Raw genomic sequence first — 25,611 nt, 5'->3', positions numbered from 1 at the left:
ATCACTGACCTGCAGAAAAGGCAACCTCTAATAAACACAAAGTTACTTTAAAAAATCCATCAAACGTAAAGAGATTCAAAGCATCACTTCACCTGTGATTTTTCATTTTCTACTAGTTTGTTTGCTTTCATTTATTTATTGCAGAAAACCTGGTCCTGCATAGTTAGGAAAATAGCATTTTTTTTCCTTTTGATTTATCCCACGCAGCACAGACATTCAAACTGGTGGTTCAGCAGAAAGGAGGTCAATGTATTAATGGAATCAATAAACTTAAGTGTGATGAAGTAACTGCCACTTCAATTACTGTACAAATCATAAATCATTTTCAAACTCAAGAAATGTTCTTCTATCAATAAACTATCTGTTTAAGCAATTGTTTAAAAATCAAAGTGTGATCTTGTAAACATTTTGGGGCTCAGTTACTCTGTATGTCTTACTCATAACTTCTGCTTATTCCTTGTTGCTTATTACTTATTGATTCGGATTCAAAACAGAGTAAAAACAAACTGAAGCAGTATTTACAATCAGAAATTATGATAACAGCCTCCTGCTCCCCACTTGTTCCCTCTACTCGTTAGTTAGTCACAATTAAATGCTGTGACAGTAAACATTTCTCCCAAGAAAACTGGGAGCATGGAGACATACCGGTGCCCCCTCCAAGCCACTGGTGCCGGGAGAGCACCATCTTTAAACAAGCTCTCTGCAAGCCACCATCAGTGTACCAGGAACTCTACAGACTGATCTCCTGTGTGATATGGACCAGTGGTTAAACACTCCTGCTAAGCTCTGTATGCTGCATTGCCCTGTATGACATTTCTCAGGAAGCAAAGGCACAGGCATTTTTTTCCCCACCCTGGAAGTCTAAAATATGCTCCCTAGGTGACAGGAAGTCTTGTCTGTCCAAGTTAAAGAAACACTGTGGCATGATATAGCCCGACCTCCTCTTAACAGTCCTCATTCCCTAGCAAAGTGTATCACCCACTCTCTCAAACCCTGAAAGATGCTCACTGGCACGGAAAAGCAAGAGCAAGAAAGTCCAGAGAGAGATTATTACTGTTTAAGTAGTATATATACAGTGGCATGAAGATGCACAGCAACCTTTAGATGGAACAAAAGCTTATCATCCTCTAGTCCAGGACAGATATGAGTTGCTACACAGAAAGTGATAACCACTGGCAACACTAATTATCTAGCCTGAAGCAGAACATATGTAGGATCACAAACTACTGAAGCACAGATTATTAGACAAGTGGAGTCAGTGCTCTCTCTGTAAACCTTTTCCTAAAGATCTTCTAGATACGCTTTGCTTACTGGTGTCCCCTCTACTACTGGTTACTCTTCAAAAGACTTTCCTCAACACACTCTCTGTAGTGATGGATTGGTAGGACCATCGGCAATGTTTCTTCTTTGTTCTGTTCAGCAAGCTATGCACTTCTGTTTACCTGAAAAATCAGTTTAATTCTTGTAGACATAAAGCTCATTAACATTCTGCTATTTTTCTTCTGTTGTCTGAATGTCTCTGTAAGAAATTCTGCAGCTCTGAGTTTGGTATTTACTGTTACTCACAGTGGCTGGTCTTGGTCATAACTTAATTTCATATTGCTCTCAAAAGTTGTTTTGGATTCACCAGCAAGAAGGGAATTGTGCAATTGTCAATGTTATCAAATCACATTTGTCACTTTTTCTTGTAAACACTCAGAAGGAATTTAAGCCACTCAATAAATTCCAGGTATCTGGTGAGGAAGACACAGGGACACTTAAAAACTGTGCTGTAACAATAATAAAAATGAGATGCCTGCCTCTGAACTCATACGTTTAATGCATTAACATCTGCTAGATATTATTACCTGCTTTACTGTAGCACCTATATGCCTATGGCAAGATCAAAATCAAAATTATACTAAGGAACATATAAGGTAGTGTTCAAGAAGCATGGATTTCACATTGGCCACATGGCAAAACAACAGAGAAAAGTAAACATACAGCTAAGGCAACAGAGGTCATTATTTGTAAACTTTTCAATGATTTTCTGAGGACAAACTAAATATGAGTTTAATCAACAAAGTATTTCAAGTGAGACATAAGTATATATACATGTGCACAGAGCTGTTGATCCTTCCCTGGTTTTAACAGAACTTGTTTTTACCAGCTGTGTATTTTGCTCATACAAAATTTACCTATAAATGTCTGTAATCCAGAAATGTATTCTGAAGCTCATGCAGGTTGAAGAATTAAGGATGCAGAGGGAGAGAGAAAGAAAATGCCAGTAGTGTCAGGAGAGCAAAAAGAAGAAATCAAGAAAAAAAAAAAAAAAAAAAAACAAATTACAGAAGACCAGGAGACTGCCCAGCAGTAAAAGTGCAGTGAAGTAGAGGTGGGAGGAGGCACAGGGGGACATATGCTGTGTGCCCGTATGCCAGTGTGGAAGAACATCCAGGCAATGGCAAGCAAAACTGAACGACTCTGTGCAGGCCTTGAAACAGATGCACTAATTCAAAGCAGAGTTTGCCATGTGAAGTAAAAGCCACAGAAATATAGAAATTCTTATTTTTCTAAAAGATTACTGTCTTTCTACATAATTTTAATCAGCAAGAAAAATAATTCAACTCATGGAGTTTACCAATACAGTAAACTAAGCTACTCAGAAGACATATTTTCAAAAAGGAACACAGCAGGAGACACCCTTTCCCAAAATTTCCTGTTAGTCACTTCAGGATACAGACTTCTCCACATTGATTCCCCCAACACAGGGGTGAGGGTTAAGACAGGGGTAGGAGGTGTTGGAAAGATGTTGTGGAGAATGACTACTCTTACACAAATCAGTTCACTCATCTACTTTACCACAAGGTCACACAAAGCTGGTGGCAAAGGTGAGTGAAATGCATTGATAAATAACAGGTGCCTGGAGACAGGGAAAGGTGAAAGAAGAATTTAGGTGATTTTAGCAAAGAACAAAGCAACAGAAACATACTAGTAGATAAGGTACAGATAAACATCATCCTCAGATTCTCAAACACTGCCATAAATTTGAGATTTTTTCACTCACTTCTTAAAGAACCAATGGAAATCAGGGTGCATACCAGACAGGCAGAAAAGGACAGGCATTGAACTTATTTTTATAAAAAGAGAAGGGGTAGGAGGAGTCTTGAAAACACCAACTAGTCAGTTTATCTTCAACTCCAAGACAAATTCCAGAAGCTATCACTAAACAAACTGTGTGCAAGCAATGAGTGAGGTCCAGTTTGAAATTCTGAAAAGCAAATACTATCAAAATTATCTAATTCTTCCCTATAGCAGAGTGATAGGCCTTAGGGATAACAGAGAGGCAACAGACACCCTCTCTATCCAGTGGGTCTGCAAGGGAACACATCCTTATTCTGGTATTATTTAACATCTGCACAAAGTGGCTATGCTTATTAAATCCAAGGATGACACCAAGCTGAAACATACAGACTGAGGTACAGGGTGAGAACTCAAAGTGATCTTCACAAATTAGAAAAATGATCAAAAATGGCCATGTGCCATTCAGCAAGAACGATTGCAGTCAATGAGCATAAATACTAAAGTGCGCATAATCAGAATAGGCAAGAGCAAAGTGCACTCAGCAAAAGAGCTGGGAGTGTTAATGAATCATGAGACAGTAACATCTGCCTTTTTCATAGCAGCATAGCACCATAAGGTAATGGATAAAGAGGCTGCAAGACACATGCAGACTGTGAGTCTCCAAGAGGAAACTTCTACTGCAGTCTGAAGACCTCAGTTGGAAGAGTGTGTTCATGCCAGAGCATCACAGAACTGTTGTGGATTAATTGGATAGACCCTGGAAGAATGCAATAAAAATGATGAGAGGTCTAGAAAAGCAGCACCAAGTAAGCAGCAAGGAAATGATGAAGAAGCTGAGGTTATTAAATCTAAAGAACGCAAGACATAGGAGAAGCATAATAAAGGCTTTCAGATATATTAAAGCTTGATGAAAAGAGACAGGAAATAAACTTTTCTCCATATCCCTGGTAGACAGGGAAAGAAGTAAACTGAAGCAAGACAGATTTAAATCAGACATTAAAGAAAACAGGCTAATCCAGCTGTCCAGGTTCTTCTTATCGCGATCAATTCTCCAGTTCAGTTCTCCACAAGGAACTACACCGACACTAGCTGAGAGGGTTTGTATGGGCCTGGAAATACTCTGTGGCTGCTTAAGACAGCACTGCTACCCAGAGAAACAGGTAGCAAGCTACATATTAAGGAATCTGTTTCACAATACACTGATTCAGCAGTGAAGCTCCTTCCCAAAGCTCCCGTTTCCCTCCTGCTCTGGCCACTTGTTCTCAGCCCCTTGCCTGTGCCGCTGCCCTTTCAACTGTGTCAGTGCAATGGCTACAGAGCTACACCATGCACCAGTACAGTGAAATAAGCCAACTTAAAAACCCTAGTTTTGGAGGGTTTGTTTTAAGAGGCCTATAACCTGGGAGAACGCAAAATCAGCATATACCACATCTAAAGCCATACAATAGACAGGCGAACCTGGGTGGCTCACATAAATGGGGCACACACACCACTTTTTACGCTCAGAAGTTGCTTACATCCAAACCTAGACAACAAGCTCTCATCATGCAAAACTGAGCTGGGAATTACACACCCGCTACAAACTTTCACATGTGCTTATGGCTTTGTACCATGTTACTTACAGAAATGTTTCATGTCCTGTATAGCTCCACTGAGACCAAACCACTGGCACTTCAGTAACAGAAGTAGAATGCTACAATGACATATTCTAAAATTAAAACATTAACATGACTTTCTTCTAGACACTCCCAAGTGAATGGTGGCACTTCCGCTATTCTGCAGTAAATTTCAAAGCAGGTATCCTTTGAAACTAAACACGTCAGGACCATTACCAATGCTAATGCAATGAACATTAAATAAATGCATTTTCTACAGATCATAAATAAAACTCCCTTTTAAAAACAGAAAGATATCAAGACAAATATTAAGGTTTATTAGGGCCATAATTGTAAGCTGAAGGTTAGGTAACACTATCTAAATATTTAACCTTTTGAAGCTCATGGCTGGAGTACAATGGTCAATGTTGTACAACATGCATGTAGATCCCAGGCCTTCCAGAGTACCGATTACAGTGATTACAAAGCAGGCAGGTTAAATTTGTTTTCTAAGCAGCTTAGCAATTGGCCCCGAAAGTAACTAAATATGAAGACACAGTTAATTTTAAAGACACATAAATTACATTGCTAATGTAGCTCTAACAACTGGAACAGGAACAAAGAGCATTGCCCCAGATTACAATGACAGGCATGTGAAAGATTCAGGAATTAAAACAGGGTCCTACTATATCAAGTTTTAAGCTCACTTTGCTAGACCACAGATAGCCCTCGTTATATCCTGAAGACCTCATATGGCAATTATTTTAGCCCAAAGAAAAATTCTGCAGCGCTCCACTGATTTGTAATTCTTCTGCTCTGGAGGAATAGTCATATTCCTTCACAAACAGTTTAAATACTAATTATTTCTTTGCTGAACCCTGCAGTGAAACTCATATCTAGAAGGGGCCATGTAAAAGCACTTCTAATATTTCTGCTGCTCAAAGAGCAATACTTTTCATCCGCTTCAGTGATTCTCTACCCAACAGGTACAACATTGAAGTAATGAGCATTATAAAACTTAATACAGTGCCATATATATTTTATGGCTCTGTAGATCCAGATCAGAGAACATCCAGATTGTTTTCACAGAACTAATGCCAGACACATTTCAAATTATTATGTAGGCAATCATTCTAAGAAATTTACAACTCTTACCAACTTAAAATTAAAAAAATATAGCTGAGAAAAAGAATTTTTAAAATCCCAAACATTATTTAAAGAAGGAAAAATTTCACAATTATTTTTAAAGTAGTTGTTATTATGAAAGAAAAAAATATATATCAAAATAAAAAGTGGTTTGGTAAGAAGCATATTTCACTAATGCAAGTATCAGGCATTAAAAATATATGTAAATGAAAAATCATTCATAATGCTCTACTGTTTTTACAGGACAGCATTTAAAAAGCAATATCATGTAGGATGTAAAGCCACATGAAAGCGCTGAATAAGGGACTGTAAAATGAGATTCCCTTATATCAGACTAACATCAGAAAAAAAACTTTCTTGTGAAGCTTGCCTCTCTTTTCCCTTCTGCTTACCTGTGGTAAAACGATCACACACATTTCCAAAGTATCCAAACACTTCATGATCTTTGATGTTGCCTTATAACCGAAGAGGCAGAGCAAGATTTCCGTATGTTACATTTAGATATAGAAAGATTCAAGTTACTGCTCAAGGTTGAACAGAAAGCCTCTGGCAGCCCCATAGACCGGAAGTGGTCCTCCTGAAGCCCAAGAGATGCAAAAACAACCTGACCCACCTTGCCATTTCTGCAGGAACCACATCATGTTGCAACCACTAACAGTTCTCTGCAGAGAAATCACAACTCACCTGGAGTCTGTCTTTGAACTGACACAGAAATTACTGGAGGCTTATGCTGTTGGTAATCTGAGCAAAAATGTCCTACTTGAGGAATTTGCTCAGGAGAAAGACTGGCTTTGGATCAGCTCCAGACAAAATGGTTTGAAAAAGGTACCCGATGTCCAATATCTTGATTGGAAAGCTGTTCAAAAATTTTTCAACGCTGTTCACATCCACCAAACACTATGCTTTTTCTTTATTCAATTTCTCTTCCTTAGCAGCAAGTTACGGCTTGGTGTAATCACAGAGCATTAGCTCAATTATTGGCCAAGTATAGCAAGAAGAGTCTGCATGAGCACAGTTCTCTGACAGTAGTGCCATAGTTAAAGCTGATAGAAGTGGACAGGCTTCCCCCAGCTCCTGGGAAGGAGCCATCCAGGGACTGCCCATCCGGCCTTGCTTAGAAAATTTTACAAAAGAACAAACTATTTTACTTATATTTATCTGTGTTTTCAAACAGCAGCAGCTCAAACTTCTCCATTAAATCTACAAACTATATAAGCAGACTAAGTGCCTAAAACCACATGTGCTGTTTCACATAAAACACATACACAAAACCAAATTTCTGTGCAAACACAAAGTTGAGAACATACAGACTTGGAAAGCACAAATTTCATCAGAACTTTTTCCAAACCTAGTGGAAAGTAGTTTCATACAAAATCACTCACCTGAAGTCCAGCTGAGGAGGAGCACACAGCTATTCAGGAAGAGAGAGCAGGATACTGTCCACTAGTGCTATTACATGTTGCTTTTCGGACCCATGTTTGACCAAATAAGTCTGAATGCCATCGGTGCCCTGAAGCATGAGTAGGTCTGTCTAAGACCAAATTTCATCATTAAATCCAGAAACACCTCATCTGTACAGCAAATCTATGATTTACTTGTTCTGTTCTTGGACAAACAGATTTTCCATTGAGTCTACTACTACAAAAGCAGAAATCTACTATTTCCACAGAAAAACGGGCAGCCTTCAGTTCTTACCAGAATACTCCCCTCATATTTAAGAAACCAAATCAACATTCTCAAAGGCTCTGATATTAGTGCAAGTTACATGTCTGAATTTTATTTAAAATGTCTTCTGGAAACTACTGAACATGCTCTCCTTCGATTCCTTACAGTGTGTCTCAGGCATGCCAGGGGAACGGCCCAGGAATACACTGCAATACCAAATATGCTTCTGGTTCAGTTTAGTTTTGTTAACAAAGCACAGCCTTCCCAGCTGAATTTGCCTTGTAGATAAGGTACAGGCAACACTGCTTGGTATGCTTCACAATTGCCTCTAACAAGGTTTGAATGAAGGACAGAACAAATACAAACAAAATTATCTTACTTCCTATCGCACCTAAGTTTTGACAGACTGAAACTTTTAAAATTGTCCTACTATTTTGTGGTTAAAATAGGAAAATCCAGTCTGCTACAAATGGAGAACGGTCCAATTAAACATGTTAGCTACTGAAGAATTGTCATCTCTGGAGCTGCCTTGAAGCATGATGAGTCAACAAATTTTCCTGCTAAGGAAGCATCAAGTATATAATGACTGAAGTCTGTGACATTAGCAAAGAGCCTTCAAGAATGAAAAGTGATGCAAATTGCTGCAAGCTTTGCTTTCTAAACTTCTGATTGTTCCTAAATAGGGCACAAATAAAATATTCATTTTTCCAACATCCGTTAAGGTCTCTTAAAAATTCTATCCTTAGGGACAATTTGTCACATCACAAAATGATGACATTTGCACCACGACATGCTGACATTGTACCCCATCAACATTGTATCCCATCAACAAGTAAATGTCACATTTTGTGACATAAACACTGCCCCATGACAACCTTTTGTTAGCCTCAATGATATCATATACAAATATTTGACCCTGTAGTGCAAATAGAATCAATGACACCTTTGGGACCAAAGCAGAGCAAGTCTGTTCCCTTGTGCAAGCCAATGTCAGCTTATTTCCTCTTAATTCTATGGTACCAGAATACATGCTCTGATCCAGCAACACAAAAACCGTACTTCATATCCAAACAAGAACAGTCTGATGCACAAGGAGTTAGGTCATTGCAATCACCAAGCTAAATGAAGCAGTAACAGAACTCCACAGTCAACATCTTTAAGTGGTAATAGGGAAGGGTGAATCCAAATTAGGCTTCTAATTATTTTCTCTTTAACTTGGCTTTTTAAGCCATTACCTAAGTTATACATTATAGTGCCCTGAAGAATTTTATTATAAAACAGACCTGCTTTGCTGCACTACTGCTCCTTCACCAAAAAAGTGAGGGAGGAGAAGAAAAGCACCATGTTTTCCTCATGTAGATATAATAATGGTGCCTACTAAAACTGTGTGTCATTCCTCTTGAATTATTAGCATGCATGTGATTCAGAAACTACAAAAAGCAGTTGGGTATACTAAAAAATTACAAATAAAATCATTCCTGCTTTGTTATCAGGATGAGTCTCATGCTGTTAGCAATGAGAGATCCCTCCTAATGCTTTAAGGGTTTAAATACCTCTTAACTAATACAGTCACTAGTACAGTTGCAGCATTAGCCCAAGGATCTGATCCAAAGCACACTGTAGCCTGCTGTTGCCTCTTACAGGCTTTGAATTCAGTGATACTGTACGGAGTACCACTGCTGTCATAGCTAAGTGATAGCAGAGTGCATCAGTGAATTCAGAAGAATAAGACTCTGATATAGGGAGCCTTCTACAACAGGAAAGTGATGAGGACTCAGGTCTCGTTTCTCTCTGTTGAATTGATTGCCTGTGCAAGGAGATTGATGCAGAAATCAATTCACTCATGCCAGATGGTTTCCCTCTATCTGCAGTGATGGTAAGTTGATCGGGATATTAGTTTCCTTCCGCTGATGTGCCTTCCATATGTAACATGCCAACCCTAGTGATGCTGAACAAACCAATACAGTAGCTAGAAAGATTAAATTAACCAGTTCACAGAAAGGCAGGTAGAGAGTAAGACGACTAAGGCAAAAAACAACAAACCTCTGCTCTAGCTAACAAGCATGGGTTTTCTAGATAAACTCAGTAATATAGAAATGTTTAAGACAGAAACTGAAGAGGAAAAACAGTAGGAAAGAACAGTGTGGAATTCAATACCTAAAATATAATACCTGTTTCTGTTTACTTTTCCCAGTTTTGTAGGCTCCTGCACCTCTTCTCGTCCTTTACTCTGAACATTCCACTAACTTTGAGACAAATCAAAGCTAAGAATCCTTCTATAATGGGTGAAATTTAAGTCAATGAAATGGTGCTGCTTTACTCCAGATGAGAAATCTAATCACAGCATGGGTTCCCATGGACCCTATAGATAGTCCATTATAATTGAATGCTTTCATTTGTACCCTTCAATCCAATATTAAAAATTAAAAGAAAGCACTAGAAATCTTTATTTAAAAATCATGAACTATTTAAAAACAAGAATGAGAAACATTTTCAAAACTTACCTTCAGCACTTCTTAAAATCTAAGAAATTTGCTCATGCCTGTTTAATAATTGGCCTTAAAGTTACTTAAGAGAAAAGGATTGATTTTCACTTTAACAGAATCACCAATTTTTACCGAACAAAAACCTAGTTATTAGGTTAAAACCTAATTATGCCAAGCAAACTTGGAATGAATAAGCAGAATTTCTTGTATGTATCAAAACAACTTTATTATACAGCACACCAGAAGATCAGCTGTTTTAAAGTCAAATGCTGAGACATCAAAGGCTTTTTTAATACTTGGAAAGGGTGAGACATTTGAATACTCTCAGGTAAACTTTCATAAATTAAAAATGAGACTCACTTGTTGATAAGAACATATACTGTATTGGTTATGTACCAAGAGAATAATGGCTTGAATTTAAAATTAATCCTGGCTCAGATGAGGTTGTCCATTTAACGAACATTTAATCAACTTTAAATAACCAAGGAAAACATTCAGGATATTTAGTACTTTTTCCATATGATATTACCATCACCTAACACTTCAAAAAAGATGCTTTTATAAATTCCATATAAACAAAAAGACAACTAAACGCTACTTTTGCCATGCATTTCTTTCTAGAAACAACATTCACTCAAGAGAAATAGTATCCCTTAAAATTCCCAGATTGGTGAGAAACTCACAGTAGAAAAGAAGTACTTTGTAAATTACGTGTTGATTGGTCTACTTGTTATTTTATACAATTTGTTGGAATTTAAATAGTATTTAAATCAATTTACTAAGAAACAGTTCTGAAATTCTAAAATGTAGCTACAGATCTACATAATTTAAGTCACTCAGAGAACATACCCCAGAATTTGAACTTATTTAGGCATGAGGAAAGGGTGATGTAATCAAGAGAAATTCAGTAATAGCAATTTTGGCTAGCTGCTGCATTTAAGTATATAAGCTCATCTTCCCTCTAGTTTTCATGTTTATAAACAAGGTATGTTTCTTGCACCTGAAAAGCTTTTACAGTTACCCCTGAGCCACAAATTGCTGTTGGCCAGAAAAGCTGTCTGATGAAGGATCACAAAATATTCATCTGAGTCTGATGCTCTTCCCTAGATATCCACAGGTCTAGCCTAGTACAGACATTCTTATGTTCTTCTTAGAAGTCATTCCCATAAGACAGTATCAATTTCACGTTAGATAAAAGCACTCTAAAGCTGTTCATCTTCCTTCAGTCCATGAACTGTAGTGACTGCACAGCGAGTGCACTTGCATCAGAGAAACAAGCTATGCCAGAAACCAAGACCTTAGCACTTTCCTGCTTTTGACTCCCATGTTTTCAAGGCTCAGCTAAAGCCACAGAGCTTGCATATATGAGCTGCAGTTTCCCTCCTACGACAGCTTCACAGTCATTGGCTGTCTTTGCTCTCCTCAGCTTACATTTATTTTCAAAAGAAACTTATTTAAATTCCTGCAGTAAGTAACTGCTTGCAAATATTTCATTTATTTAAAGGAAAAAGAATCCATTGCCTATAGGTTGCAAAAAGTAATAACGAAGCATACTTGGCAAAGTCACATATCAGAATGACATCACCCAAATATCAGAATTACATGCACTAATATCTGAACTTAATCCAGATAATAAAATCCATACTGTAATAGACATTTCAGAAGTTGTGTTTTGCTCACAAAGCCTCATTTATGCATTAAATCTAGCACTGAAATAGCTTATTACTATTTTTCAATTTAAGCTGGGTAAGAAACAGAGTCATTCCAGTGACAGGTGGTATAGAAATTCTTACTAGATGGCATGTCCAGATTACAGAATTGGATGACTGGAAATGGGATTTTGAGTCTTTCATTTCTAATTATGATCATTTAAACTCACCCAGAAGCTTGACACAGAAGCAGCGTGTTTTACTTCATTTCCCCAGTCCAAAACTAACCCTAGGTGAGTTTAAGAGATCGCTTCACAGCTTTAGGCTGGGGGCACGAGGTGAAATACACTGCTTCTGGGCCAGTTTCAATTAAGATGATGTATTTTGGGGACAATGTTTTTTATAAACATCTGCTACTGCTACCCTCTAGAGCTACAGATACTGCCATGAATGCAAGATTTCCTTAAGCAATGCTGCACTGTCTGTCCAAGCCTGCAGACAACATGTGACCAAGTGTGAACATCTATATTCACCGGAATGGCAACTCCCAGACTGATGACATGTCTGTGTCATTACTAACAACGTCTTTGAAGATCTTTTTTTCCAGATGGAACTGGGAAGATGATGCTATTTAAGCCCTCAGGGGTGAGAAAGGTGATTTAATACAGAGAAGGAAATGAAGGGAGAATAACAAAGGAGACACACAGAGACAGAGAAAAGAAAGGGGGGAGAAGGAATGAGACATACTAAAAAGCAGACAGAAAAGTAACAGAAACAAAGAACAGATGCAGAAGTTGCCTGAAGGGGAGCAGAGTTTCTCGCTGACAGTGACTGTGATCAGGTTCAGTTAATAAATACAAGTCTATTTAGTTCCTACAAAAAAACCCAAAAAGCTTGCATATTTTGTGCAAACCATCCACATACAACAGACCGTGGATCAAAGACTATGAACTCTTTATATTATTTCCTGGCACACAGTCTATGCCTAAATGTGAATTTCAGTGCTCTCATCAAAATGGGCTTGACTTCTGAGCTACCGACCCCTGTGAAACATCACGCTGGACTGAGTCCTGCTCCCTTAGGGAGCCTCAATATACCTCACAAAATGCAGCAATGCAATAACCAGACTTGCTGGCAGTTTCTGCAAGATAAAGATTATATCCTTCTATAGCCTTACATTCCCATCTTCAGGAGCAGTCTCCTTGCAGTCACGAACATTAGAGCCAAGATGTAATCCCTCACAATAATATGGACATTGATTCAAACAGGAAGTGGAGAGTCTTCTTTTCATGCGGTTCCAGTGTTCGTAAAACATCTCTTGCCTCAGTAGCAGACACAAAAGCAGCTCAAACATGCCTGCATGCTTGCAAACTGATGAACCAAACTAAGTCCACCCACTGACAAAGAAGATTGCCTTTCATTCAATTCTTAAGTTGTGCCACTGTCAGTTTAAGAAGTGGCTTTTCTGCAGTTAGCTAAACTAAAAGAAATATTTTATGTTGATAATTCACCAACTAACAACCTAGTTCTCACACAAATTATATATGGTAGCCTGATATCAATCATCTCCCTCCTCTCCCCCAAGGGTGTTTTAAATAAAGAAATGGAACACAGGACAGAAGGTGCTTATACAATGAATTTTAAAAAAGAGCTCTCCGGGAGCAATGAGATCGTTAGAAGAAATACCAGGGTTCAAAGCCTTCTAAATGTAGCCCACTTTATAAAAACCCATCTGTTTTAAAGCAGTTGGAAGAGGAGGAAGGAAGGAAAAGGAGACCTTGTTAGTGGCCCTCAGTGCTCTCTGCGCAGTAGCCCTTGAGAGATGCTGTATGGAAATGAACATGTTTTTCATTATGAACAGAAAGCGTGTTTGCTGAGCTACATCTTACAGTTTTTAAGCAGAGGTGCCAGCTCAGCCCATTATGCAGGGGGATGCATTCTTTCTGCGTCTTCCTTCACGGAAGCTGGTGGGAGCCAAGAACTTAATCAGAGAATCACAAAGTGGGTTTCATGGAGCTACAAAAATGCTGTTCAGCTGATGCGCAACATACTTTCTGGCTTCTATTCTTTACAGTGGTTTTAGACAGAATTTAACAATAATATCCATGACCCAAGAGAAATTTCAAACATTGATAGTGGGTGTTTGCTCCAAAAATAAGGGCACTTTTGCTCCATCCATACATCCTCCTCCCTCCTGCATGTGCTCAGCAGCACCTCGGTGGATGTCACATACAAGAGAGGAAAAAAATAACTGGATTCTTTCATATTTGTTTTTCCTATCAGGCCAGGAAACCTCAAAAAGAACAGGAACAAGTTGCAGCTGACTCTGCCAGTATCAGCCTCCCTCACCCAGGGAAAGAGACAAGCTCAGGACCACCAATAGTAACAGCTTCTCAGTCCTCTGCCCCCAGCACCAGCACAGCCAAGGGCAACCAGAGAGTTCACTGTTAGTCTTCTACAGTCTGTCACTGGTGCTCAGGACACAGCTCCCACTGAAGCCACCATACTCCCAACATAGATGTTTTGCATAGTTTCTGTTCAGTTTGTACTTCTCACTCTGAGCAAAGAACATGTTTCAAGACTGCTCTCAAGGCAGCTGAGACCTTTTGATATGCCTGCCATTACGTGGTTGGGTAACAGGCAAGGAAATATAGGAAGTGACTGATTAAAAGCCAAACAAATTAGCAAAGTAAGAAATGGCCCTCTACATCAAAAGCTGCAATTATGATAAAGTCCTAATGCCTGTGCGGGGGCATCTCAGTCTGGGAGAGGAAAACTTTTTTCATTCATATGCTTGCTTGCTTCTATGCTCTAACTAGATGAACTGCAATACCTAAGACTTCAAAGTCCTGTACATATCACTTAAACTTGTGCAGTTTACAAGGCTAAAATGAGAGAGGCCAGAAGGAATGATGTTCATACAGCATCTCCACAAACTAATATGTAGCAGCCAAATCTAATTTGAGCCCTTACTTATTTCAACAGGGCCCCAAAAAGTGCTGAGAAAGTGCACAGTGGTTAATGCCAACCTGTTGTGGAATAGAATACTGGGCTTTATTTAGTTAAGAATCATCGAGATTAGAGCCCATAAGTACAAACACATAGCAGATCCCAGCCTTCAATTTTGACTTACTTTCCCACTGGGGTGATCACTGCAGGTTGAGGTGAGTTGGGCAAAAGAGCATCAGTGTTTCTGCCATCCAGCTGCATGTGGTTACAGGTCTCCAGCATCACCAGCCAGGTCCCTGGGCATCTTCAGGCATTTGCTGCTACAAATCTCCGTGGAGTTCACCTCATGATCTCTGTAACAGGCTGAACGTCGGAGCACTGTGTATGTGTGCTACATCCTGATGGGTCCCTGTTGCCTTGTGGCAGTAATTGATTGGCAAAGATCTCTATACATTCAGAAAGTAATCCACCTGTAGCTAGCACATGTTGATTTTGTTTGTTTTATTCCTATTTTTATGCCTCATCCATGGATCCGTTCAAAAACCATGCATAAAAATGAGCTACCCATACAAAAGGGGTTCGCAAGTTCTCTCAGGGTTATACTCTTATCTCTACCTGTGTTGACACTATGCCTACTTATGCTGAACACCCAACACTATACCTAGGAGCATAAAAGAACAGAGAAAATAATATTCTGCTTTCCATAAATGGCAAAATTTAACAAGTCCTGCTGCAGATTTAGATGCCTTAGACTCACAGGTGGTTCCAATCCTCTGAAAAGAGCAAGTTACACGGTATCTTTCTGCTAGCAAACACAGTAAAAATACCTTACTGAGAACCCAGGAGGATTTTATGGCAACCTACTATGCCGTGATACAATTGTGTTCTCTATGAATAAACAACTATTTCTTCAGAATCAGTCACATTTAACACTGTGAAGCACTGCCCAAAGCTCAAAGAGTGATTCCAACATATTCCTCACCCTCCCGCTCCCCTCGGGCATCCGTCTTGCAGTGACAATTGCTGGTGGAAGCAAGCATGGGAATGCATTAACCACAAACAGGCTGTTCTGCAATACCTGAGAAAAGCAACCTTCCTCTTCTGTAGCTCAGTTAAGGAGGCCAGGCTACACACTGCTAGAATTTACAGGTGGAACAGCTCAATCTTCAGTCATCATCATTATTATTTATTGGTATTACAGAAGCACTCAAATGCCACCAACTCAGCCCCAGTACACATCTTGCTCATACATGGGGTGTGGGGGTGGGGGTGTGTGTGTGTGCGTGTGCACGTGTGCATGCACGCACGCATGTGTGTGTGTGTGTGTGTGTTAAGACTGCTCTTTCCCTGTGGTATTGCCAGTCTGGGGAGCAGAGAATAGATAGTAACAGTGACCAAAAAATGTGTTTTCACAGAGTGTAGCTTGCTATGTTCTAAAACTGAACATGCTGGCCAGTAAACATGAACCTACCACTCAGTAGGAATAAGGACACACCACAGTAGCTGGTGCTTGCAAATATGCTTCTACGATACTTCACGCAGTTTTACCATGGCTCCAGTGAGCTTCCAAAGACCATGAAAAAAACAAAGTTCATAAAGTGTACCGGGAGGGGAGGGAAACATTAAATACATAAATCTACTTCTTTTACTAGAACAAACTTTTAACAATGTTACTGCACAGAAACCATTAAATTAGCTTTTTTGGTAATGACCAACTTATTTAAGTGCTTTTATGACTTATCTTTTTTAAAATAAAGAAAAACAAAACAAAACCTCCAAAACTATTTACTGTTCTGTGGTTTTCTTTTTAGAAAATACAGATAACCACAAGGACATTACAGAGATTAAAGGGAAGCCAGAAATTAACAATAATCTCTGTGCATATGTACATCTCTAAAAATGTGCCAGTCAAATACAAATAGTAGGTACTATTATATGTAGGTACTGCCCTATCCAGACAGTGCAATTAAAGACTTAGCAAAAGTGAGTTATAAAAAAAAAAAGAAAGAACAAAATAAATGTTATTCAGAGAAATAATTATTAGTCTACACGAGTATGAAAGGTACAAACACTGAGAAAGAAGCACAGTTATTTCATTATACTGGTAAATGAGAGCAGAATAAAAGCCACATTAAATACAGGTTAAGTTTCACTGGAAATGGGTTTAATCACATAACCTTAAGTCTGTTCAATGATCTTGAAGTGCTAGAGCCTAGGCATTCAAATTAAACTGGACTACACATTAAAAGGAGCCCTGATCAAAACAAACATCAGAACAAGCAGAGAAGTTTGCATGACCTGTGAGAGCCTTTTCTTCTCTAATTCCTAGACTGTACTGTGAGACAGTCAAAGGAACAAAGAAACCATAGATGTGGTTTTCTATGGTCCTGTCTCTTTTAGATGTTATGGTGATAACCATTACTTTAATATCGAAGTGCACAGCTTTTTTAGAGCAATCCCAAGACACAGGGAATCACCGTTATACTCACATTGCAGGTAGGAAACTGAGGCACAAAATCACCTACATAATGCCAATGCTATCCCAGAGTCTACTGGTGAGGTGACGGGCAAAGTCCCTTGGTACTCCTATTCAGCTCCAATTTAACCCAACAGCCATTCATTTGGAACCTCACACTGTACATCTGGCCAAGCCTCAAATGCCCCTGAGGTATCAATCATTGTGAATATCGCAACACCGCTTCAGAGCTTGCAGACATGGTGATGAGGCTGCGCCAAGCATCACCAGTTCTGCCAAGGGTGCACACTCACTCTCAGTCCTGCGAGTAACCGGTGCCTCAGCATCTCTCCTCTTTCCACAACAGCCTCACCCAGGGCTGATGAAATCCGATAGGATCCATAAGCATGGCACTTCTCCACTTATTATACTAAAGCCAGCAAGGCCAGCAGATGTGTCAGCACACACCTACAACACTGAGCATTTCACAGTGCACAGTGGAAACTCCCTTTGAAACAGCTTCTTGTGGGAGGTGACACTGTCCTCACCCTTACACAACAGCACTGGGGTTACTCAACCAGCAGAAGGGTGTAACTCCCCCTTTTACACAAAGAGTTGAAATATGCATCCTCTGCTAGAACAGAGACTCACAGCTCTTACTGCTAAAACTGTTGCACTTTTTCTTGGCACAATACAGATCTATTCATTTGGACAAAAAAAAAAAAAAAAAAAAAAGAGACAGAAAAGCATACCTACATACATACAAAGTGGACATGTTTCTAAACTCCTGATTGACTTTTGCCTTGGAAGGAAAATTTCAGGCCCTTCCCCCCAGGACTGCTTATATATGAATATTCCATTAGAATAGAAAAATAAAAATTAGTCATTAGGGAAAAAAAAATAATATTTGAACAGCTGTTAGAGCAGCCCTTGGACTGAAACTTGGACCTTTGTGTAATCTCTGTCAATGTACATCCTTTAAGCGTACAGTTCTGTTTCTCAGGGATGTATGTAGGTAAAACTGTAATTATAAAATCTTTAGAGCTGCACCTGCATTTTTTGCATTGGGGTTGTGCAATACCCACCGCAACAGAGTCTTAATCCATAACTGAAACTCCAACAGCCAAGTTACAGGAAGAAAGGAAGGAAATAACTGCAGCAGCAATGAACTCCAGATATTTGGATTAGGAATAACTTTAAATAAATTCTGTCTCTCATCAAAGTTAGTAATCTAGGCCCCTCTCCAATAAGTGGAGAGAGATACATGCTTTCAGAAGTCAAATCATCCAGGCTTTCTCAAGCATAGCTGTTAAGATTGTCAGGGGAAAGATCAACCCAGGGACCACCTCCACCTCCTTCCTACTGCAGAAGTCCAAGCCTAGACTTGATGGCTGAAGTAAGGCATAACAAAGGATCCCATCCATTATTTCTTTCCAAAGGGGTTTTGTCATTGGTGACTGTTAAGAGTTTAAAATTCTTAATACTGGGGCAGGGTGTTGGAGATGGGAATGTTTGGTAAAGAATGTGAGACTATGAGAATAAAAATGCTGAAGGAATGTTGCAGGTCATCAAGTTTCATCCTGAGCTATAGCAAGCAGTCATATATAGCAGACTACTTTCAACCTATACTTTAAGCTTTTGCTTAAATGAAGTTGTGCTTTCAGGAGCGCAAAGGACTCCACTTGCACTGTACTGCAGATTATCTCTCCTCATGCTAACATCCTTTGGTCTTAATTGACAGGACCATAAAATATTTCATTTGGACACGCAAAGGGCTTGCCATAAAGGCTTCTGTAATCTGGGCCGTTTCATGTTTTAAATTCATAAAATGGCACATACTTTACAGAACAGAATTTTAGCAGAACAATTACTGTTTTTCTGAAAAGTTCACCATTCTCCCTTTCTGTTTTTTCAAAAAGACTCTACTAGTCTATTGAATTTTAATAAAATCAAAAGGGATGTCCTCATTTCTTTCTCCAAAGATCTGTATCAGTAAATTCCTAACACTGTCGAGCTTGGGAAGAATGCATTATGTTCCCACTGTGATATGTGAACCTGCTATCAACAGCCTGAATGAATATCTAATGATTGTTATTAAGCTAGATTTGGTTTATCGTGCACACATAACATCAGCAGTATCAGAGACAGGATTTCAATCCGTTGTCTGTGTTTACTGTTCATTGCCAGATTTCCCTCCCAGATTCAAACTCTCTGAGCTCGTCCCACTGTCAGCACAGTAGTACCTACTCTAAGCTAAAGCGGCTAGTAGCTTGCTCCTAAGCAAACCAGGTAATGCCAGTCAAACCAGCAAACCAGGTAAGACCAGGTATGGCTGCAGGTGTGGAGGGCTGCGTGTGGAGGAGGACTTTCAAGCATGTTTGAGACACACACTTACTAATTAAAGTATGTATCAGTTTTAAGTGTCTACTTAGGGGATGAGAAGAGGTGCTCTCTCTTTCTTTCAGCAGCTGGAATTTGCTGAAATGTGGAGAGAGCTCAGCAGGCAGCGACAAGACTAGCAAGCTCTAGGGCTGGAAGAGAGGGAAAACAGAGGCTGATAGAAGCAAATAAATGAAGTAAGCCATGAACTTTATATTGGGGGGTGGGGGAAGAAAAAAGATGTTAAACTCCTGAGTTACTTCAGTCAAATTAAAATCATTCTCTTTTCCATGTGGGATTCTTCTGTTCCATTCAAATATAATTATTGGGTTTGGTTTCTGTTTGTTTTTTATCACACTATCATCTCAAGGAATTTTAAAAAAACAAAAATCCCTATGGGAAATCTGCCTTTCACTTTGCAATATATCTGCCATTTATCAAAGGTCTGAGCTGTCAAGATTTTTGACCTTACGCTCCCTTTAGTTTCATAAAAAGTAGTCCGGCTGCTCTGGAGAAACAGCACCAAAACCTTACCACAAATGGACTTTTGCCCAGTTTGGATAGATAATTACATTTACCATTACAGATACTGCTACAGTAATATTGAAGTGAATGCTCTGTATAGATACCCTCAGCACAATTTATTGCAAACTGAACAAAACAGAAAACCAATTATATAAAATATCTGTCAGAATAATACATTTAGGGATCACTGGGCTCTACAAATCATATATGGTGAAACTGTCTCACAAAGAGTAATATTTTTTAAATTAAACAAATTACCTGTATATCAAATACAAAAAAGTCTGAATCAGCTAAAATTTTTGCACGTAGCAAATTCCGTAGATGTGTGACAAACTTTCCTTTCCCATAAGATGCCGCTAAATATTAAGTCTTGAAAAAAATGTGTATATATTTATATTTGTTTTTCCATAACAAAGAGCTACATGTTTATGGGGGATCATGACATCAACTAACCGGACAAATAAGTACCTGCATGGACTTAATACTTTGACAACAAACAAAAGAAAGGAAATACTGGCACCATGAAACTTCAGACTTAGAACTAGTTGGCTGAAGTCCTGTTCACAACACTTTAACAGTCTGCACACAGCATGAAGAGCAGCCCACGAATCAAAATCAATTGTGAATACAAGTCTCATTCTCCCTGTATTTCTGGTTTGCCTTTGATATTTTTTTTTTAAATCAGCTACTATTAATGCACAATGGGAATTCTCCAGTAGGGTCAAAAAGAATATAGTTTTGCAAAGAAAGTTGTTTACCTGCACACACACAAAAAAAAAAAAAAAAAAAAAAAAAAAGCTCCTGGGATGACTATACGGTCCCTTCTAAGAAGAAGCAGGGGTTTTTAAAGCTGTCATCAATTGACTGTTTTCCCCAAATCTGAAAGGGTAGTAGTTTGTTAGTAAATCTGGGAGCATACATATGCAGCTTAACACAGTAAGAGGCTATTCTTTAAGCACACTACCTGTATATATTCCAATGCACAGCTCCATGTTATTTATCAGTTACACAAATGTCAGTCTTTAGCCCTTACGAGAGTAAATGGTGTGCTGCGCCACCCACCTGTCATGTCTTCAGTTTATGATATTTTAAGACTGGAAAGGAAATTAGTTCCACTCGCATGAGCTCTTGTTTGAAAGTAATAGTACACAACAGATCTCTGTGGGCATTGGGAACTGAGAGCAGAAATACTAATTGAAGGAACTCACTAACGAGATAAACTAGCTTTGCAAGACTTACACCACTAGTGACGGTTTTAACTATTCATTCCACTGTCAAGAAAGGTCAGTGACAGGCTTATCATTTATGGAATTTATAAATAACTATTAGAGTAAAAAATAAAAGTAATGAGAAGACAATAGGAAGCAATTAGCATACCTCCCTGTACAGCTCTCTCTTGACACAGCAAGGAAGTGTACAGTTATCTTCCCAGTTATTCAAGCTTACTTTACAGTCAGTGCAACCATATACTCTGCTGTGCTATCAAATCCACCATTTCTGTGATTCACAAAATTAATGGCATTATGAGAGGATAATAAAGTACACGTCAGACTTCTACAGTAAAGAAGGGGGACGAGACAGGACCAATTTAATTCATAGCCTCCTTAGCTGCTTTCAGGCCATCTCACACAACCGAAAATCACATGGTCCTATTATTGTGGCACAGGAGGATTTACAAGATGTAAATAATTATTTTTAAAGCTCCATGTGCACATCAACCTAACCTCTGCCTCTTTCAGATTTATTTACTTGCCCTTGATCCACACACATGAGTACTCCATGGTAGCACTTTCAATGAACTATTCATGCAGGTGAACACCCCTCAGTGAGGCAGCTGCCCCCTCTGCTTTTATGGTTATTTGTCTCTCCACCGTGGAGCTCAAAGGAATAATCCTACTGCATATTTCTTTTTCATTTATTTTACTAGGTGAGGTGTTTAAGAGGATATATGGTCATCTGGAGCTCATCACTGTCAAATTTTCAGCCACGCAGCTGTAAAGGATAAAGGAACTAGTTTATGTCCTTGGTTTACAAAGTGCTGAGTACCTCCAATGAGGTGCCAAATGTGCGTGGTGACACTTTAAGATTGCTTAGTGCCTCCTGAGGTTCACAGGGCCTGATCCAAAACCCCACTGTTATGAATGCCAGTCCTCCCCTTGTCTGCAGTGCACTTGGGACAGAACAGTGCTTCGCAGCTCAAACCTGTGCTTCCGGGGCAAGACAGGATTTGCCATAGACTTAGGAACCCAGGGTAAAGTGCCAGGTTTGAGAAGCACTGGATCTTAGTGTTCCTACCTCCAAACATTTAAGCCAGAGTAAAATAAATAAATACATACATACATATGTATCTATATAAACAAAAAAACATTCCAGACTACCTTAAATATGTTTTGGATCAGGTACTTATTTTCAGTTATTTTAATCTCATATACATACAGAAGCAAATTTCTCTCCAAATGCTTTAAGTCCATCCTGCTTCCATTGGGCTTAATGTATGTCTTCCACTTCTTTAAAATAAAATAAAATAAAAAATTCTGCAGACTGTCTTTACAAATCATTTTTTCTGGAAGCCTTTGTTAAAATCAGCTCTTCTCCTGGAAGCATGCAATAAAACAACGCTAACAACAACAACAACAACAAAAAAAAAAAAAAAAAAAAAAAAGAAGGTGCAAAAAACTGCTGACAGTCATACTGTAAAACATCGAGTGCAAAAAGACTGGCTGCTCTCATTTGGGTTAAGGCAGCAAAGAACCTTTCATTACCGGGTCACTATTCAAATCTAGTCTTGCTTGATGGTAATCACCTGATGGCAGGCAGAATAAGCAACATTACTTTTTAAGTAACTCTGCAAAAGTATTTTTTGTTGAATGTGTAAACACTGTAGAGAACGTCTGCAGGCATTCATAATGAGTATCCTGTAATACTGAATTAGTAGACAGTAACTAAGCAAACATAAAAGAACTAAGTTGTAGCAAAGACTACTTTCATTTATTCTGACAGTTGCCATTTATCTTTGCTTTTGAAGAGACTACTTGGTAGCATTCTAGCAAGTGAACTGTAGCATTCTGTGAAGAAATAATAACATTTTAGCAATACAAGCCCTCACTGCAGCATCTGTTATTAAATCTTTGCAGAGAGGCGGGGAGAGACCACTAGTCATAAAAGTGGATTAGCAAGGTTCTACTATATTCGTTTTAGAGTGCAGAGTGCTTTGCATAAAAGCTGTTACTTGCCTTTTATGTCAAAAAATGAACATATGCCAACTTTTTAATACTGAATTCTTCAAGGAAGTAGTCCTAACAGCCTGCAAACACTGTCCACAAAAAATGCCAGCATTCTAACAGCAGAGAATCGGAGGAAGGACAGAATCAGAACAGCTGATGCTGCTGATTTGCAACATTTTCTTTTCACAGAAAATGGCCATCATCTTATGCTTCCCTTCCTGAGCAAATCAAAAATCGCCTGTGAAAGTGTCAAGCTTTCTCGTGCTGACTCCAGCTCTGACAACTGATTATACAAGAGCATTAACACAAGAGCTCAGCGTGCTCAAGGGAATCACTGCATCCTCGCCAGGCGAACCTTAGCAGCTCCGCATCCTGGGTGACCCCCTATCAAAACAGGCAAAGCCCAGGACTTGCGATCCTACAGAAAGGATGATTCACATACTTACGAGAAGTACAACACCAGCTCTCTGAACTGAGCCAAGTTTAAGTAAACCTTATGCTAAATTCACAAAGTTCAAGCAGAGTCGGAGCTTAGCTGAACTGTAGTAAAAACACTCAAGAGTTTTCCAGAAACACTAAAATCCTCCAAGAGAAAGTTGATCTTGAGCCTTCATATACGATATTTTCCTGTCTGTGAAGTTTCACAGACAGTGCAAGGTGCTATGTAATATTTACCTATGACGCCCACTGTTATGATATAATGTTTCAGTGAAGAATAAATTAGAAGCAGCAAATCCCTGAAAACACACTGTGCAAATACCCAACCATTAATGGGTCAATACATAAAGAAATGAAGCCTAGCTGAAACTGAAAATGAGTTAAAAATAGATTGTGAGTGCTCACCGTGAGAGCTGCTGTCTAAACCAGGCAATTCAGTAATAAAGGCAAGGCACATCGCTTTAACTGCAAAAAGTTGCGAGCACCGATTGCTCTCACGCAGTAACAGCGGTCCCAGCGCAGGATTTTTACCCATCGATCAGGCTGTAAAACTCCTCGGAGAGCTGCCGCGGTTCCCCGACCTTTGGGGGAATCCCCCCCCGCCCCCGCAGCCGGCCCGGCGGGGGAAGCCCTGCGCCCTGCCCGCGCACCGCCCGCGCCCTGGCGGAGGCTCCGCGCCCACCGGGCGGACGCCCCGCGGGGCCGCCCCTGCCGCTGACATCCCCCTCCAGCCCGGGGCCGCGCTTGATGAGATTTTGGTTTCGCGTTTTTCTTTCCCCGGCGCTTGCGGAGGCAAAGCGCGGCGCGGGGAAGATTACACGGGGATGACTGAATCGAGGTGAATCGATAAACCTCGACAATTTAATCGGGGACTTTCTGAGGAGCTGGAGGAGATAATCCCAGCGCCGCAGCTCGGCCCCTGCCTCTCCTTTCCCGGAGACCTTCGCCCAGCCCCGAGGGCACGCCGACCGACCGCGGACACGGCCTGGCCGCTCCGGGGCCAAGCCCTCCTCCTCCTCCTCCTCCTCCTCGCAGCGCGACGCACACTGCGCACCCGGCCCCTCCGCAAGATGCGCGCTCGCAAACTTTCCAAACTTCTGGGGAAGTGGCGAAGGGTGCGCGGGGCCGGCCCGACCCCGGCGGCGCTTGGCCTCCCGGCGGCACCTGACCGGCTGTCGGGGCGCCCCTCGCCCCGGGTGCTGCCCGCGGGGACCCCCGCGCCCCGGGCCGGCCGGCGGGAGCAGCGCGCTCCGGCCGCTGCCAGCCCGGCGGAGCGCAGGCTGCGCCCCGCAAGCTGGGGAAGCAAAGCAACGGTAAGGGCAGGGATAAGGGCAGGGATAAGGGCAGGGATAAGGGCAGGGACCCCCCCAACCCCGCCCGCACTGCCCCTCGTACTCACGCTGCTGTTCTCGCCCGTCCAGTGCACCATCGCCTGGTTGTGAGACGCGTCCCCTTTCAGAACGAAGGAGGTGCTGATGAGGGAGACCTGCTCCCGGCCCGCCGCTGAGGATGCTCTCCTGGCGCGGCTGCCCCCCGCAGCCGCCCCGCCGCCGCGTCGCGGCTCCGGCGGGCTGCGCGCCCCGCGGGTCAGGGCTCCGGGGCGCGGGCGGCCGCAGGGCTCCGCGCAGCGCAGAGCGGCGGCGGCGCCCAGCAGCGGCGGCAGCAGCAGCAGCAGGAACAGCGGCCAGCGGGTAGCCCCGCGCGGAGCGGCGGCGGCGGACACGCGTGGCCCGCCGTGCGCCATGGTGGCTCTCCGGCGTGGTAGTGACAGGCGGGGAGGTGGCGAGGAGGGAGACACCGCCGCGGAGGGCGGGGGCGGGGGAGGGCTGTAACCGGAGCGGGGCTCGCTCGGCAGCGGCGTGCGCGGGGCTGCGCGCCCAGCCGGGGCGGCGCCGCCATCTGCTGGCCCGCGCCGAAACGCCGGCCGGCGGGGGGGGCTCCCGCACACGGGCACACGCGGGGTCACGAGCACGCCCGCCCCGGCCCCGGGCGAGCGGCGGCGGCAGGGCAGGACCCGGCAGCGGCTGAGCCCGCGGC

The 25,611-nt window shown here is 41.2% G+C and overlaps 1 protein-coding gene across 4 annotated transcripts in view; it reads right to left on the bottom strand.

The window, feature by feature from the left end:
• SORCS2 (sortilin related VPS10 domain containing receptor 2) overlaps positions 1-25,327 on the bottom strand; it is a 579,316-nt gene extending 553,989 nt beyond the window's left edge. For all 4 annotated transcript variants that reach the window (XM_056352655.1, XM_056352671.1, XM_056352663.1 and 1 more), the window contains exon 1: positions 24,974-25,327. In XM_056352655.1, the coding sequence (XP_056208630.1) occupies positions 24,974-25,318 (345 nt within the window). In that variant the 5' untranslated portion in view covers positions 25,319-25,327. The remainder of the gene's footprint in view (positions 1-24,973) is intronic.
• Between the last annotated feature and the right edge of the window lie 284 nt (positions 25,328-25,611).

This window comes from Falco biarmicus, chromosome 1, assembly GCF_023638135.1.
Source record: "Falco biarmicus isolate bFalBia1 chromosome 1, bFalBia1.pri, whole genome shotgun sequence".
Taxonomy (NCBI): domain Eukaryota; kingdom Metazoa; phylum Chordata; class Aves; order Falconiformes; family Falconidae; genus Falco; species Falco biarmicus.
Note: the sequence above shows the minus strand (reverse complement) of the source record. Positions and strands in the feature narration are given on the sequence as shown.